The sequence below is a fragment of the Cibotium barometz genome, chromosome 7 (assembly GCF_041138505.1).
Source record: "Cibotium barometz isolate CiBa-2024 chromosome 7, ASM4113850v1, whole genome shotgun sequence".
Classification (NCBI taxonomy): Eukaryota; Viridiplantae; Streptophyta; class Polypodiopsida; order Cyatheales; family Cibotiaceae; genus Cibotium; species Cibotium barometz.
This window is the reverse complement of record NC_141052.1, coordinates 44,837,399-44,855,922: the sequence shown is the minus strand read 5'-3', so window position 1 is coordinate 44,855,922 and position 18,524 is coordinate 44,837,399. Positions and strand designations below refer to the sequence as shown.

At 45.4% G+C, this 18,524-nt stretch overlaps 1 protein-coding gene across 2 annotated transcripts in view; it reads right to left on the bottom strand.

The window, feature by feature from the left end:
* Positions 1-1,463: 1,463 nt before the first annotated feature.
* The window catches only part of LOC147637062 (uncharacterized), a 26,897-nt gene continuing 9,836 nt past the window's right edge, over positions 1,464-18,524 (bottom strand). The window contains exons 3-10 of one of the 2 annotated variants that reach the window (XM_086800678.1): positions 9,232-10,146; positions 9,044-9,113; positions 8,782-8,958; positions 7,688-8,699; positions 4,982-7,657; positions 4,639-4,877; positions 4,418-4,513; positions 1,464-2,465 (exon numbers count right to left, since the gene is read on the bottom strand). In XM_086800678.1, coding sequence (XP_086656804.1) covers positions 2,053-2,465; positions 4,418-4,513; positions 4,639-4,877; positions 4,982-7,657; positions 7,688-8,699; positions 8,782-8,958; positions 9,044-9,113; positions 9,232-10,146 — 5,598 coding nt within the window. In that variant the 3' untranslated portion in view covers positions 1,464-2,052. Of the gene's footprint in view, positions 2,466-4,417; positions 4,514-4,638; positions 4,878-4,981; positions 8,700-8,781; positions 8,959-9,043; positions 9,114-9,231; positions 10,147-18,524 lie in introns of both variants that reach the window. The other variant, XM_086800677.1, reaches the window with a different exon arrangement.

Here is an 18,524-nt window from a genome sequence, read left to right as displayed (position 1 = left end):
GAGTACCCTAGGACAATAGCTATCAATCATTGGATGCTCTAAATTGCAATGCATCATTCTATGCATGTTAACCATGTGCACCTATGTGATATCATCAACCTATGTTTTATGGCGAGCGGCTTTACTAGTGATGGGTCAATTGATGTGATGCCTATCATGCATGTTAACCATGTGCACCTATGTGATATCATCAACCTATGTTTTAATGGCGAGTGGCTTTACTAGTTATGGGTCAATCGATGTGATGCCTATCATCTGGCTTGCCACTGTTAAAGTACACTCATGCTGAGCTTGGCCATTACCAAAAAAATTTAAGTTGCCTTTTACACTTAAGGCCACCACAAGGAGAGACTAGTATAAATGCATTTGATTGACTGTCTTGCTTATGATGGCTGGGTGTACCTCAAGGTCTTCTTAACCTACCCTAATGTGCTAAATGATTCAGACTTGACAGTAACATTATGGAAAGGTGCCTTGCTAAAGGTGCTAGATCTTCAACTTGACAAGACCAAGTCAAACTCATCACCATCTGTAGTTGGCTCCTGGTTCATAATTTGGAGTGTGGAACATTATTTCAATCTTTTTTTTTTGTAAAAGCCATGTGACAATAGAGTACATCCTATCACATTGACATATATACGAACATAGCTAGACATTCATATGGATATTAAAAATTGGGGAACACAAATGTCACTTGTATATATCAAAATACATACATCATCTGTGAAGAGTTTGTCGCACAGCCATCCAGACAAATAGCACATCTAAGAACATAGGGATATAGCCTTCAATAAATCCTAAAGGACCATACATACTTGAGGACTACTTGGCAGCATGCCACATTAAATTTTATTGTACATCAATTTTGGTCTATACATTAGCTAGGTTTAGCTAAGATCTATTCTAATGTGTTAATACTAACCATATGAACTATCACTGACTATCAGTCGTATTTCATTTACGGGATAAGCAACCATGAAATTGGGAAAAAACACTGATACCTAGCCTCATGTTCTCTGTTGTATTGCTGTCTGAAATCTCAGCCCCTTGCTTGTCAGATCTCAGCCTCTTGCTCTCTGTTGTGTTGTATGTGTGCACTACTGTGCATTATCGAGGTTTTGAAAACTAAGCTCAGTTTGGAGTCATCACCCATGGATCCATACCGTATCTCACAAAAGAAGACATGCTTTCCGCCTATGGATTCATCTCACAAAAGAGGACATGCTTTTCGTGGCCAGACAAGAGCTCATGCCAACACAGTTGAAGCAAATAAAGCAAAAGTAAGGGAAAGGTTAAACGCTAGTCCAGCTCTAGCCCAAGAGTTAACACCTTGGACCTATACCTACACCCTGGTCCCTAGGCCTGCTGACACGCATGTCTAGGGTTCAAAACATGACATCTTATCTTATATATTTAAACTGTACAAAAAAGCAGCTGCCTCACAGAATTAGGTACAAGCATACGTGTGACCTTCAATCAGTGATTTCATCTTAAATGGGCCCGGAAAACCAAGCAAAAAGGACATACGGTTATATCTACACTGCATAGTCAGCCAAAACATCAAATTGAAATTAACTGAGCAGCCACCTGAATGTTTTACGTAACTGATTCGCTTGATCTTCTTAAGGCCAGGTTGGCCATTCCAATACAAAAGCATTGATTGTTCATTTCAAATGTGCTACCTTGGTCAAGAGGCATTCCTGCTGGTTACTCCATCCCCATTAGAAGGTGCATGAAAAGCTTATTCCAAGATGGCATGTGAAGTGCAGCAACATCTCCTCACTGAATGAGATGAATGATGGGAAATTAAGTCTTCCAAGAACGCCCAAAAAATGAATAGTTGTGCTAAATCCTTCTGAGGGCAGACAAAGAAAACTAGACCGCGCCACATTGAAAACTATAAGCGATTCTAGCACAAAATAATCTACTTTCTCAACTTTTCAACAAAAATTGCCTGGCTGGCTCTGCAGAAGGGGAAGACCTTAAATCTTTGCTTTAAGGCTTCCAGTCCCATAATGTTATTTACATACTCTACAAAAAAAGCCACCTCCGTCAGTCCTCCACATGCTGGATTTCTCCCATAAGTATCCTCGTGCTTGCCACGCTGAAGCCCAATAAAGATGGGTCCACCACCTTCTTGCCCTTCTTGCCTTTCGTCTTGCCACTTTTACTGCCACTATTGAAGCCTTCATCATCATTCCCCTCTATATGAGTTAACGAGTTTCTGGCTGTTCCTTCCGCTCTCACGCCCATGCTTGGTGTGCTTGATTCAATATTAGCCTTTACGACTGCCCCACTTGGTGCAAATAGTTGAGATAGTACCTCGCGAGGTAAAAGGTCCTTTTGCCGTATGAACTCCACCTGAAAAGCTTCAGCTTCTGCTCCTTTCCCAAGGTAGTGTGATAAATAGTCTCCTGCTTCCTTACTAGTGGGAAGGGCAACACAAAAATCGAAGAGAGTCATATCTAAAAGGACCGTAGTCAAGGGAACCAAATCTCTCTCTCTCTCTCTCTCTCTCTCTCTCTCTCAACATGATAAAAACATCTACAACAGACATTGCAAACAAATTTCCATGAAAATCAGAGTAGATTTGTAGCTGCCAGCAACGTGCTTCTCCCCTTCCCCACCCTCCAACCCCCTTCTCCTCAAACCAAAAGGAGAAACACAATCTTACTCTGGAGACTACAGTGAATTACCTTCTGCACTATCAAGAAGAGTATCAAGACCAACATCTCTGCCTACGTGGATTGATCTCCTTCCAATCTATCTATGGAAACCTACAAGCTCATCTCTGCAAGATTCGAAAAGCATAATCCAACAGCTTTTGGATTCGGTCTTGGGAAGAAAATCAGCTTGTCCACACCTCCAACCATTTGGAGAGCCTACAATGATGCAATTCCAATGCAATAAACAGCTCCCAATCAGCTTGTCTACCTCCAACCATTTGAAGAGCCTACAATGATGCAGTTCCAATGCAACAAACCAGCTCCCAATCAGCTTCTCCACACCTCCAACCATTTGAAGAGCCTACAATGATGCAGTTCCAATGCAACAAACCAGCTCCCGATCAGCTTGTCCACACCTCCAACCATTTGGAGAGCCTACAATGATGCAGTTCCCATGCAACAAACCAACTCCCAATCGACACCACAGATACACCTCATCCCAAGCTCCATGAGATTCTTCACCACTAGGTCATTTGCCGACACGATGGACAACCTCAAAAACAGAGTGCAATGGGCTGCGATCTTAGTTAATGACAACACGTTGAGACAGCTGGAGGACGAGGATGACAATATCTGGGCAGCCATGGTGTTCTATGATCAAATGACTGGTTGTGTTCCCACAAAGCAGGGATAATGTTGCATGGATGGAGATGTGTTACACCTCAACTGTTGTACAGCAAGCAGCCAGCCTAAGGGCAGCAAGCAATGGCCTCTGGGCAGCAGAAGAAGAGCAAAAAGTGGCAGAAAGGCCACACGTGTGAAGGCAGGAGGGCATAGAAGCAGTCGGCTGGCACTCGAGCAGTCGTGGAGCATAAAACAGGCCGACAGCTCTATAATCAGCCGACTGGGCATCTAGAGCGCTATTTAAGTGCTAGTTGAGTTTCCTTATAATTCATCTACCAGATTCTTGGAGTCCTAGAAGAGGACCAGAGGCACTAGAAGGCTGTGTAGATCACAGTTCCGCCAGCATTTACACTTGAAGGGTGTTTATCAAACGGCTGGGAAGTAGAAGTTGACATTTTGGGCCTTCTTTTATAAGGATTATTTTGTAATATTCATTATTAACAGAATCTGTAAATAATACAAATTAGATTAGGGTTAAGATACATGTGTTGTGTCTGGTGTGTTCTAAGTCTTCCGCTGCCTCTACACATTCATAGCACAATAGTCTTACAAGAGAGTAAGTCAAGGAACCATGTCACCTAGGGCATGAGAGGAACACAATAGGGGGCAGTTCAGACCTATTTTCTTGCATCAATCAAGAAAATATGCATTGCATATACAACCCGGGCGAGAAAGTATCTAATGGCCATATTGTGCTTTGGTCAGTGCCAAGTAGCTGAACCAGGGTGCTTCAGATCAGGGACAAGCAGAAACGTATGAGCACCAAGGATTCCCCCAACCTTACACAACACACCACCTGAGAGAGGGGCCTATTGTTTGGGAACTGTTCTAAAAGTCTGTTTTAAGTATGATGGAAACCCTTCAATCGTGCAATGGAAAATGTTTTTTTAAAAAAAACTCTAGGACAACCAGCTGCCCTCTTGGTTGTACTCCCCTCCATGCATGTGCTGAGGGAGTCTGCACTTAACTACAAGACAGCATTCACTTATCCTAACCTCTACCATCCACTCTTACACTTAGCTATGTGCCAACCCTGACTACTTCCAGCAAACCTGTACCAAGGATACCATCACTGCCTGTAAACTTCTTTATCTGCCCCTTGCACCATTGATAGAATGCCTTACAATCTGAGTTCGTGCTATCAACCCCAGAATTCGATGATGCTGAAAAAAAGAGGCAACAATCCACCTCCACATTAATTCATGACCACATAACTGAATTAGCCATTCAGTAATTGCTAGACACTCAAAACTGCACCTCTCCAAGCTTAAGATGAAAAATGAACTACCTGATTCAGCAGATTTGCCTGCCTTTTGTTTTTTTCTGTTGGCCAAGGCAGAGGATTTCTTGGATGCAGAAGAGTCTGGAAAAGATGGAAAGTCATGGGTGCTGGTGTTCACAGACACAGACTGGCCAGCTTCATCGTTGACTTCTGCAGATTCCTTCTTAGATGCAGCCTTCAAAGCCTGACTCTTCTTGGATAATGGAGCACTGTTGTCAAGCATGCTGGCAGATACATGGAGCTCACTGAAAACAGAAAAAACAAAACAGGAGAAAAGACTCACAAACATGCATAAGAAATAAAATGTATTAGATTATAACCAAATCCTGTAAATGAAAGAAGCATTTACCTATCCATCTTAGAAGATTTCTTTGGTTTGCTGCGACTGATCTTAAGGACATCAGTGTAATCCCAAAAAAGTTCCTCATCATCATCGAGAGCGTTCTTAGCTTTTGAGCTGCTGAGGGTAACAACAGGTTGTGAGGATGAAGGGGACACTGAACCCGGCACTGTACAAGCCTGCCAAGCTGACTTGGCACTATTGCTGTTTACTGGAGCAGAAACCTTTGGGATTGGCTGGACTTGAGCCTGCTGTTGGGAAGCTATCTGCAGTAGCTTTTTGTGTACTTCTTTTAATTTCTTCTCTGCTTCTTGTATCTCCTTAAGCGATACTGCAGTTGATTGTTGCTTCCGTGGATTGACAGACCATGCAGGTAAAGGCTGAGGAGTCTGCACATCATCCTTTGTCAGAAAGAAGTCTCCCAGAGAAGGACCCGGAGGTGGAGCAGGTACTGCTTCTTTGACAGGTTCCTGAATTTTCGCAGAGACAGAAGATTTCAGTGGTGCTGTAGCAACTGACACAGAATTGGGTGTGGATACAGGTGCTGCTTTATTGGTGGCTGCCTTGCCCTTAGAGTTACGCCTCTTGCTCTTCTTGACCTCCTTAGGCTCCAAAAAGTTAGTATCATCAACCTCACATGAAAGAGATGCAGAAACTGCAAGTTTGCCACCGTGATAGCTCAGCTTGATAACATTATCATCGTTTGCCTTGTTAGAAGAGCTTTCTGGCAGCCCATCCTTGGCTTTGACCAGTTTTGAGCCAACCATCTCAGTCACTTCGGATGCATGTGTAGAGTCATCCTTCTCCTTACTGGAAACTTTTGAGTCACGTGAGGCACCAGAATTCACCATCTTTGTTGCATTCCTCAAAGTCTCTTCTTGGATTTCTTTGAAAGACTTTGAAGCCACCGTGTTGCCAGATATCAACCAAGGACCGCTGCCAACTGTTCCTGCAGAAGACGCCACAGTCACACCATGGGTTGCTTCTTCATGTTTGCATGACAGTTCCACCTCCAGCTTTGCCTCTTCTTGTATTTCAAGTAGCGACTTTGGTTTTGAAGATGGTGTTACTTTCCATCCAGGCTCCACAACTGTTTCCAAAGAGGGTGTCTTATGCTCAACAGATGGCAGACCTAAATCCCTCTTTTCACTGGAAGCTGGAAGGGTAAGTGCTGCAGAATGCCCTGTTGGAGCAGAAACAGCTGATAACTTATCTACTATGTGAAGACCCTGTCTCGTTTGTTGGTCCCTTGATGTCTGGACTGAGAAAAATGACTCTTTCTCATATGAGTCAATGGTGGCCACTCCATTCTCCTGCTCCAGATGAAGAGACTCCTCAGGCAAGCTAGCCTCAACAAATGATAGACCAGCTGTTGATGGCACAAAGGTGTAGTTTGATCCACTTTCAACTTGCAGTTCCAGTGATTCTGGTTTCGGGGGTTGAAAATGAGACTGTTCAATGTCCAGTGAGAATGGCAAGGGCAACTCGTACCGGCTTACACTGTCTTGCCTCCCATACCGCAAAGTTTGCTCTTCGCACTGTGGTATCGCCTTTGTTAAAGGCACCTCTTTTCCTGCGGAAGGACTCTTTTCTAGAGGCAACAATATATTGGTGATCATATCAGGAAATTCAGGTTTCCCCTGCTCAGACTCGTCCAGTAAGTGGGCATCTACAGAAGGATCCAAAAGCTGCCGATGTACAGATGCAAAGCTTGGTCGGTGTTCCAGGGGTTGCTGCTGTTCCTTCAGTTTAACTGCTTCGTGATTGAAGAAGGCAGGAACATGGAAATGCATTTGCACAGCCTCATTCACATCTTCCATTCCAGATGATAAACCTCTACTTTCATACTTAGCTGCCTGACAAGTCTGTTGCTGTTCATCCTTTGGCTTTTGTATTAACATCTCTAAAGATAAATCCTGAGAGAGGCGCTGTTCCAAAGGAGAACTTCCCATAAGATGGTGCTGCTGTGCCTGAGACTCAATCTTTGCACCAACCTGTGTCTGCCTGAGTAAAAATTGATCAACGAGACTTCTATGGGAGGCTCCTGCGTGAACAAGGGATTCAAGATGTTCCGAAGGAGAACTTCCGAAAAGTTGGTGCTGCTGCTGGGCCTGAGACTCCACCTTTGCTGCATCCTGTGCCTGCTTAAGTAAGAGCTGATCTAAAAGAATGCTTTGAGGCAGACCTGCATGAGAAAGGGACTGAAGCTGCTGCTGCTGCCTGAGCCATTGTTCAACTAAAACAGGGAGTGGAAGTTGTTGCTGTTGCAGCTGCAACCTCAATAACTGGTCCAATACTGGGCCAGATGGTGACACCGGACCATAAGCAGGCTGCAGCTGTGATGAGGGTTGTGGTGTGGGAACTTGGTGTTGTAGCACACTCAAATTAATATCTTGTGTTAGACCTGGATAAAGCATTTGTCCCATCACAGGTTTTCCTTGCATGGCATTGAAATTGATATCTTGCTTTGGACCTGGATGAGTGATGACTGGTTGTTGAAGTTGTGTCATTTGAGATTGATAAGTAACGTTCAAAGGATCATGACCAACCCGTTGCATGACCTGCTGCCTCGACTGCTGTTCCAGCAAGTGAGCTTGAAATGAGTCCAGCATTCCATGTGAGAGGTTTAAACTGGTCGAGAAACTAGCATCTCCAACCCTGTCACTGACTTTTGAGGATGTGCAGGCTGAGCTTGAAAAGGATTCCGGTGGGAAGGCATAAGGTTCTGCATTCGATTCGAAAGATGATGAATGAACCAGCCTAGGTAATGCAGATAATTTCTCTGAAATTTGACTTGATTGCACCATACCAGCAATGTCTCTGTTTGACCACTCCCTAGCAAGAAGATTTGGCAAATTATGCTGCAAACCTTCCAAAGCTTGTGAGTCCGCAGATGGATATCCAGACATCTTATGCTGAAGTGAAAGATTTCTGCTGAGACCAGCATCAACTTTAACCCCATGCTCACCAGGTTCATGCCCAAAATCAAGTGTTGTGAAACCATGACTTGCAAGACGATCCTGCACGTTAACTTTTTCCATGCCATCCTCAAGCTGTCTAATGGCATGAAAACCAGGTGGTACTCGAGGCTTTGGTTTCAGATGCGGCATCATATTCCCTAGTGCAGTAAAAGGGGTGCTATCTGAAGCATTGGCAAGGCGAACTGGCAAATCTATGCCAAAATACCCCGCTTCAAACCAACCAATAATGTCGACTCCAAGAAACGGCCCTTGGATCTCACCTTGAGGATCGGCATACACAAGAGAGAGATCTTCTGGAGAAATCATGTGGTTCGACCACTTCTTATCCTCGTCTCTAGCACCGGAGGCATTAGCACTTCCAACACTCACAGGAGAGCTATTTCCATGGGACAAACGAACTGCTTGCTCATATTTACTAGGTCCAGACCCATGACTGAGATCACCCTTCAAAGTTGATACACATGCAGCAATGTTACTCCGCTTAATCTCCATCTCTGGTTCCTCAATCCCCTTCTCACTATTCCAGCCTTTCTCCTCTCTGTATGAAGATGCATTCCGTTCAGAACGGCTATGGCCCCAGGAATGATCTTCTTTGAAAGAGGCCCTATCCTGCTTTTGACTGCTCTCAACATTCAAATCTCCTGACTTGCTCCGTCTCCACTTTCCATCACTCCTCGAGTCCTTTCGCCTGCTTGACTCATCAGCCTCCAAAATCCTATTTGGCCTCCACACGCTTGAATCTTTTCCTGAATACAGAAAAACATCTTCAAAATCCAACACTAGCAAGGCAGTCATGAGGAAATCAATTAAGATATGAATCATCACTACCTTCTGATTCCATGGTACCCTGTGAATTCCTTTCTGAAGTGCTTGCATCAGCACCATCATGGGACTCAAAATGAGCTTTTTGTTTCAAATAAATCCCATCTTCAGCAAAATATTCACTGGCAGTGTTTGCATCAGGCACCTCAGCCTCTACATGCTCCATAGAATACTCATTTGAACCTGCAAAGCACACTTGTCACACCACTGCAAATCCAAAGACAAGCCATGAAAGCCTGCAGTCATGTTTAGTAGCATAAATCTTTACCAGGGCCCTTTCCTCGTCCGCGACTCCGACCAGTTACAATGTCTCCTTTCCCTATCCCTTCTAGGATAGCCTACATATATTCCAGAAGTCAAAATCAAAAACTAAACTTGACCATGTGGACACTTCCCCCCCAAACACAATATGCACATTTTCATCAACAAGAGAAGCATCTGACATAGAGACAGTACCTCTTCTTCCTTGTCAGGTATTGAAAGAGACAAAGGTTTCACTAGCACTGCTGTTGTTAGCTGGTGAACTTCTGTAAAGCCCTCTGGGAATCTAGCAAATGAAGGTAATGCACTACTTTGACGATAGATATCCAAAAGCTTAGCCCTTGAATACTGTAAAATTAGCCCGCTACTATCCTGCTTTTCTGCAAGAGGAGCAAAGCTCATTGGAGTAGAACTTAGGTGCCCATTGCGAAAACCACTGTTGGCAGAGCTACCTCGACCTTTACCAGCAGTAAACCCAGTAGTGGATGTATCATTGCGGCCTCTTCCTGTTCCAAAACCTGGAGCATGTTTTGGTGGAGTACCTCCAAAAGACGGACTTTCCCCTCGACCACGAGAGCTTAAAAAGTGAGGCCGCCAAATATTTTCCCGTTCACGAGAAATATCATAGTCTTGGGCACTCTCCGATTTTGTGTTCATTGGAGAAGCATATTTTCCATGGTGCCCATCTCCTTCTTTCTCGGGTCCTATCCATTTCTCTCTACGAGCCTCATAGTCTTTGTCTTCTGGGCCCCATTTATTACTCCACTTGATATCCCTACGAGCCTCAAATGAGGTGTCACGATGCTCAGATGGTGGCAGACGTCTGCTTTCACCTGGCTCTTTTAACAGCGCACTGCCCATCCAGCGATCTCCCTTCCACAGCTCTTTTCCTTCCCTTTCTTCTTCTTTCCACTGATCTAATCGACCACCGACAAAGCCACTATCTCGCTCCTCTTCCAACCAGCGGTCTCGGTGCCCATTCTCATTCTCTGTGTGCCAGCGGTCTTTCCTCTTTTCAGTATTGTATGCCATATCCCGCCAAAGCTCTCTGGCTGAAGGATCACCACCATTTACAGCCTGATTAGAAGCTCCAAGCTCATGTGGTGATTCCTGAAAGTTAAGTTCAAATATGAGATTATTTTTACCAGCATTCAGGAACAGAGTGGTGCATAAGCACTTCATAAATGCATTTCTGACAGCTAAAATACATATCCTCTTCATTTGAGGACAGTAGACTTTATTCCAATTGACCCCTCAATCAAATTAAATGCTTGGAACAATGCACACTTTGACGCTGTGGTATCAGACAAAAAGCAGAGAGACCAGCTTGCTCTACGTCAAAGAGTAGGGTTACAAAAATGGCCAAAGATCTTATCTTTTGAGGATAAAGGGGGGGGGGGGGAGGGGGGAGAGAGAGAGAGAGAGAGAGAGAGAGAGAGAGAGAGAGAGAATACTCTCATCCTTTGAGGGCAAATACAGCCTTTGAGACCCAATCGCACTAATACATGCCTATGCAAAAGAGTAAATGAAATAAAAAAACTAGTGACTAACTATGCATGAATATACAGTTCATTCAGCACCTCTCGCTAATGTCATACTTTTTCCCCCCCAGAAACAAGATCTTTCTATTAGTTAACAGAAAAACAGCCTCAAAAGGCCAGATACAAACTCGCCTCCATGTATGGAGCGAGGATCAAAAAACAAAAAGGGGGTAAGGATGCACTTCTCCTCCGGCTGGCTGCTCTATAAGGAAAAGGTATCTCATACAAGGGGTGGGGGAGGGAATAACCACACAGGTGGTCTGTAGTGCCAAGTGGGCTCACCTCCACTATCTGTGAGAAAAGGACAAAGTCGCCAGAGCCTCAGGAACGCTTCCGCATACGGTCAGAACCACCCTAAAGCTTCCCCCACTGGCCACGGACGGTATGAATGATGTCGAGCCAAATGCTCCTGATGGACTCCGCAAAAAAGCGAGGTGTGAGTGCCTTCGATGGCTTCGTTGAATCGAGCTCTCGCTGCTACAAATCTCTCACCTCTCGCTCAAACCAGGAGTCCAGTGACCCGTAGATGGGATTGGGACTAGCACTGTCGAGATGCGAAGGTGAGAGACCTGAAAAGCTAGCCCCCCACCTTCCTCCTCATAAGCCATGACAACCTCGGCCTCAGTGGCCCAAGTGACAGAGCCCCATGTAATAGTACGGGAAACGACCCTGTCCATAGTGAAGATGCGGAGAATCCACCACCAAACCTACTGAGCCTTCGAGCAATCCCAAAGACAACGTCAATAAGACTCTTGGGGATGGCCACATCTCGGACATGCTACTGGTCAGCCAACCAACCACGTGCCAACTACCAAACTCCTATGAGCCAACAACCACAAAAAGAGAGTAATCTTCCAAGGCGAAAACTATCACAAAGCCTCTTGCAAAAGTCTGACAGAAAACGGAGTGAGAGGCCCTGAGATTGCCAGTGTCCTGCTCTGCTACCGGAGTGCCCTCAACCTCAAGAATCTGGATCCTACAGCCAAGCCGTGCGGTGTATGCAAAAAATGGGGTGCCCAGAGTCTCCTCACTATCTGCAAGATCACACCAAGTCCAGTCCTCCGGGTCCCACTGGAGACACGTGATGGGACGACTCTCCCAAATCCATAAACCATAGTCACAGGGGACGGAAGGGACGAGTGCTTGGAACAAAGGGACGCCGAAACGGGACGGACCGGCGACAGGGACAGCACGGGACAGACGGACGTCCCCTAGGAAGCGTCACTCACAGGGGACGGGGTCGGGGACGCCTGCAAGAACGGGGACGTCGGTGGGGGACGGCTCTGTGGGGGGACGACAAGGAGCCGTTGCGTGATTTTTTGCCCGTTTTTCTACCGTTGCACACGTCGTTTCTAGCCGTTGCGTTCACCGTTTATGGCTGTTGGCTTGGCCGTTTATGGCTTGGCCTTGGCCCTTGAGCCTTGAGGCTTGGCCCTCTCTCTCTCTCTTGCCCTTGAGGCTTGCCTATCATGTAAAACCATTTCTTAATCTATTATAGTTAAGAAGGAATGAAATTCATAAAGTTGAAATTTTCTTCGGTTAGAAGCTCAGTAGATGTTTATCTGAAAAAAATGCTTGGAATTAAAGCTAGAACTAAACCGAATGATTTTGGTTAGACCATGACTATGAGAGGGACGGTCAGTAAACTAGTTGTCCACCTCTCGATCTGAATCAAGCAAAAACTTCGTGACCAATTCCAGTCCTTAATACAAAGAATAGACTACCGCTTAAACCCTTGACCGAAATCACCAAGAATCTAGTTGGGCATTCAATCAAATGATGGGTAGATTACCCTGATGAGAGATCAATGATTCTCATTATGAAATTATGGATTAAGGAAAAAGGGTTAACAAGCCTCTACAAGGCTACAAGCACACACAACTTTCAAGCTTTCAAGCTTCTTCTAGCTTCCAACTTCCAAGTTCCAAGCCTCTCACACAAGGCCCGCGGGCCGCCGCCCTACTATCTAGACTCTCGAGTCTCTCTCTCTCTCTCTCTCTCTCTCTCTCTCTCAAGCCTCTTGAGTCTTCCAACTTCCAAGCCTCGAGGCTCTAGGCCTCTCTCTCTCTCTCTCTCTCTCTCTCTCTCTCTCTCTCTCTCTCGCCCCTCAAGACTCAAGAGTCGAGCCATCTTCAACCATGGCATCCTCCTCACGTGCCGGGGCTTCCTGTAGAAGGACAACGGGATGGACATGGTGGGAGGAGGTTAACTACACCCCATCCGCTCACAGAGGCGGTTCTCGGCCATGGGTATGCACGCTTTGCCCGTACCGGCGAACCGGTGGCGCCGACAAAGTGCGAGCCCACCTCTTGCATGAGAGTGAGCATGAGGTGAGGTTTTGCACGAATGTCACGCCCGAGAAGAGACAGGAACTTCTTAACAAGCTGAGCGTCTACGAGACGGTCGAAGCGACAAGAAGGACACCATGAGTGGCCATGGATCCCGCGACGATGGTGAGAGGAACTCAAGCCTCTACAACGGAGTCATGTGGTGGATCGGCATCATACACACCATCACCTTCACCATCAAGTCGGAATGTTACTCCATCCACGATGTCGGCACCCTCCATCTCCACAGCCTCTCAACCATTACGTGGCCCACAACGACAATCTACACTTGGGGAGAATTGGAACCCCAAGTTGAAGGAGGAGGTGGATATGGCAGTGGCCCGCTTCTTCTTCCACGACCACATTGCCTTTCAAGCGGCTAGGTAAGTGCAATCGATCATTGCTAATTTATCATTCATGTTTTCATCATCCTAGTCCCCTTCTCATTAGTAAATTACTTTCTTGAATAGGTCGGAATACTTCAAGGTCATGGTTAAGAAGATTGGAAAGTATGGCTCAACCTATACACCCCCCTCATCCGAGAGCTTGCGCATTACATTGCTCGAGAAGGAGAAGCGCATTGTAGAGCAAGCGGCCGACAACACAAAGCGGCAATGGGAGAGAAACGAAGTCTCCCTCATTGTGGATGGATAGAGTGGCACCCGCAAGAGGAGTATTCACGACGTGGTTGCATATTCCCGCGGAGAGATGTACTTCATCTCATCTCATGATGCATCCGGCACCAGGAAGAGCGCGGATGTGCTTGCGGCGGAGTGGGCTACCACCATGGAGATCGTTGGCCCCGAGCATGTAGTGGGCTTTGTTGCGGATGGGGAGCCTTCCAATAGGGCGGCGGGAGCTATTCTCCAAGGTATGTATGGACATGTCACGGTGTCCTTTTATATGGCTCATTGCCTAAACAACCTCCTCAAGGACATCGGGGCATTACCATGGATCAGCCCGCTCATTGAGGAGGCCAACACCATGGTCTCCTTTGTCCTCAACCACCAAAGACTTCGGCATGAGTTCAACAAGAGGTCCTGTCTCTCTCTCCTCAAATATTCCGACACCCGGTTTGCCTACAACTTTCTCATGTTGGGCCGGTTGAAGGATTGTAGCAATGCTTTGAGGGGGCTTTTCCTTAGCGACGAGTTTGTCGCCATGCAAGAGTCCTGTACAAACACTGGCCAAGAGTGTAGGCTACGGGCGGATGACGCCTCTTGGTGGGAGCATGTGAAGACCACAGATGCTATGGTGAGGCCCATAGTCCACCTATTGAGAATTGTAGACGGTATGCAACCATGCATAGGCAAGGTCTACGAGGCCATGGATCGCATGATAGAGAAGTTGAAAGACTGAGGATCTATTTATAGGTGAGGGAGGCCAGCACGCCAGTGAGCATGAGACTGAGGATGAGCTTGATGCTTCTTTGGCACAAGCTACCCATGACCGTGAGGCGAGCACTCCACGTGGATAATCATTCATGGATCATGATTCATGGGCCTTACTACTTAGCTCTAGCCTCTAGCCTCTAGTCTTTAGCACTTTTTTGTCATTGACTCATTTGAGTCCGTCCATGTATTCTGTCTCCTTAAGGCTTAGTCCTGACTCTTGAGTCATGACTCATTTTGTATCTACTTAATTATTAATACAATCAACCGTGAACACCTTCACTCTTTGATTGGCGTATTTTGTTAATATGACTCAAAAGCTTACCATTTTAGTGTAAATTTGTGCTCATTTTGATGTACTTCCAAAGTAGAATAAGTGTAGAGTAGAAAAAAAATTTTAAAAAAAGTATTTTTTGAGTGTCGTTCCCTCCCCCGTCCCCGTTCCCTACTTATGGCCGTCCCCCGTCCCCCGTCCCTTGTGACTATGCCATAAGCGCCAGTCTCTCCCTGGCCACCTTGGTCAATGGTGGATCGATGTGCCACTCATATGCACGGAATCCGATCACCCTCACCCTCTGTAACGTGCATCCCTTGAAGTCCTCCAAGGGGGACTCCGATCTCACTAATCTGCCATGAGGTCTAATCAAAAAGGTAAGCAAGGCGGAGCTCTCATCCACACCATGAACTGCTAGGAGAATATTACGCCTGGTGAACACTCCCAGCCACTGCGGGGGAAATAGGGTCAAAGATCGGGTTCAACCACTCTGGAGGAATGGCAAAGTCGATGTTGAGGCTGAGTCTATCCCTGCCCCTGATCCCAGTCAAGCCCCTCTCCTAAGCCATTGGGAGGGAGCTGTTTGAATATAAGCCAATCTCCAAGGAACCTGTCACAAACAGGTGCGCGGTTATGAAGAATTTAGTACTGAAATCACAAGATTATCATCCTTTGGTCACTACCATATCCCACATACATAGCCATAACAATTAATTATACAATGTGGAAGTACTGAAAAGAAATGATACTGCACTAGGGACCAGAAGATGGGCTACCTAAAACCCTTCCCCCCCCCCTTCCCCCTTGAAGGATATGTATTGCCTTAAGGGAGCAAGAATTTTACAAGTAAAACGGGTGGCTTGGCCCAACCATACACCACCGTTTCTTCCAAAATGATAAGACATGAAAACAACTTACAAAAACTTTACTTGCCCACAAGTAGCCCAACTACAAGCTAGCAATATGGTGCCCAGCAAGCACCCTTAACAAAAATTGCCCAGCAATCCCAATTTCTACAAATGTAGGTTAACTTCAATGAGATCAACCATCTAGTGGCTGAAAATCAACCTTAGGAGAATGCCCAACACTTCCCAAGGGTTCTCTCGCATAGAACTTGTAGCAACCGGAGTCACGATGAGTCTTCCATAGCTTCAATCTTTAGAAATAGTCTTCTTCTTCTTCTTCTTCTTCTTCTTCTTCTAGCTTGTATGAAGACTTTCAATTCTGAAAATCAGAATTCAGCCAGCTTCTAAGTGTTTTGGAGAGGTAAAAACACTATGGTATGGCCGGAAAAATACTCTATAATAAGTGCATTAGATAGAGAAATAAACAAAGGCCAAGAAGTGTCTTGAAATGAGGCTGAAAATCTGGATTTATAGAGCCTAGAAGGAGGCACCTACAAGAAGAGAAGGGGTGGATGATATTGCTCATAAAAAGATGTGGCAGGGAGAGGTTCGTGCTAGACTTTTGGAACAACAAGAACGGCTATAATTCAAAGAACAACTCGTGTAGCTAAAAGAGGAGGAAAAGTTTACTTTGCATCCTTTTAACCAGCTTGCATGACTCTTTTGGAGAAAAGTGAGCTTGCATGCTTTACTTTTAAGAAAAGTAAACTTGCATGGCACACTTTTAGGTGCATGAAAAGATAAAGCATTGCATGATGCATGCATGTAGCTGAAAAAGCTTGCATGTCACATGCATGGGGATTTCTGGCCTTGCATGTCGCATGCATGGGGATTTCTGCCCACACATGTCGCATGCATGGGGTTTTTGACCATGCATGTTGCATGCATGGGGGTTTCTCATCATGGAGAAGAAGATTATCAACCATACTTTGTTAAACTATCATGCATGCATGGCAATAGAAAACCCGCATAAGAGTGGGCTGCGTTCAAAATATTAATTATTCCTATACAAATCCATCAATACAAAACTAATGATCCCCTTCTGCCAATCTGGAATAGCTCCCACTTTTCGTAGCCAAGGCCTCCCGAGGATGAGAGGAAATGCTCCAATACCGGCTGGCATGACATGACAGGTAACCATCGTTTTGACATTGAAGGCCTCCACCTCCAGATCTTGCAAACATTTCACCTTTTGGTTATCCATTCATATCCGAAAACCAAATTTCCTTGCATAAGCAATCCACAGTGCTCGACACAAGCGTGTGTAATCGCACAAACCTGTGCCCCCCCATTCAATATATGCTTCACCCAAGCCCTTGCCTTTATGTCGCACATCAACCATCGGACAAACGTCAGGTAGCTCTTCTACGGACATGACCTTCACCTCTCTATGCTGTGGCTCACGTTCTGTCCCTAGTTTCTTTGGATTAACCAGAGCCTTCCAATCCCTAGCCTTGAAAGTCTTCAATCTCTTTGAGGGCTTTTCAATGGGAGAAGGAGAACGGGCTTTGGGTTTAGCATGGCTTTATGATGGCGAGAATGGCTTTTACGAGAAGAAGAACTATGGCTATGTGAAGGAGAACACTTATGGACATGAAAGCAAGAGCAGGTATGGGATCTTGAAGAGGCTTCTTGAGAGGCATGAAATGTTGGTTCTCTATGCCTCTTCTTCAGAGACTCAAGAGTATGCTGAATTTCTGGGATGGCCAAAATAGACTTCAATTCAACCACTTCGGACTGTAGTTGTTGCAACATAACCTCACTGTGATGTGGAGAATTGCTCATGATGGCTGTTGGAGTTGCCCTTCCCACAGCGGAGCAAGGGAACACAACTCAAAAACATTGTCAAAGCTATCCAAAACAATGTTTTGCCTTCAACACAATTCTGTATGCCCAAGACTAATCTCTACTCGCGTCTAAATATGATACGAAATAGACCACAAGGGTACAACAATGCCCCTACAAGGACAAGAGGACCACAAGGTCTTACCAACACACTCACTGCCACCAAAACCATTGGTACCTCCTTTCGGAGTATGACAATAAGACGAGGACTACCTTAGAATCGCAACCTTCTCTCACGGATAAGGACTCCTTCACGGTCTTCTCTAGTATCATAAAAAGATTTATAAAAAGTAAGAGAACCAGAGCTCTGATACCACTGTCACAAACAGATGCATGGTTATACAGAATTTAGTACTGAAATCACAAGATTATCATCCTTTGATCATTGCCATATCCCACATACATAGCCAGAACAATTGATTATACAATGTGGAAGTAATGAAAAGAAATGATACTGCACTAGGGACTAGAAGATGGGTTGGTCTCCCCCCCCTCTCTCGCTTGAAGGATATGTATTGCCGTAAGGAAGTAAGAATTTTACAAGTTCATAAAACGGGTGGCTTGGCCCAGCTATCCACCACTGTTTCTTCAAAAATGATTGAACATGAAAACAACTTACAAAAACTATACTTGCCCACAAGTAGCCCAGCTACAAGCTAGCAATATGGTGCCCAGCACCCTTCACCAAGGTTGCCCACCAATCCTGATTTTTGCAAATGTAGCTTAACTTCAATGAGATCAACCATCTAGTGGCTGAAAATCAGCCTTTCCACTTGATCCTAATAATTACAAGCTGAACATGATTGGCCACACATTGGCTAAACTCATGGATCGGTGCTACAGACAGAGCCTAGTTCATTTGCAAAGAGATAGGGATGCAATGCCTCAAGACAGGCACGCTTTCGAGGAGCTACTCTACCCTTGACCACATCTTCACCCTCCATGCCAAGCATAGCATGACATCAAAAGATTTACTGCTACTTTGTGGATTTCTGCAAAGCGTTTCATATTGTACGCTGCAGCCACCTCCTATAGCATCTACAAGAGATAGGAGTCCGATCTGACATGGTTTGGAGCATCATCGCCCTCTATGAGTCTATCACCGAACGGGTGAGAGCTCCATGAAGTACATCGCACAAGCATTCCAACACTATTAGGGTGAAACAGGGCTGCCCTCTATCACCCACTCTTTTTGGCCTCATTGA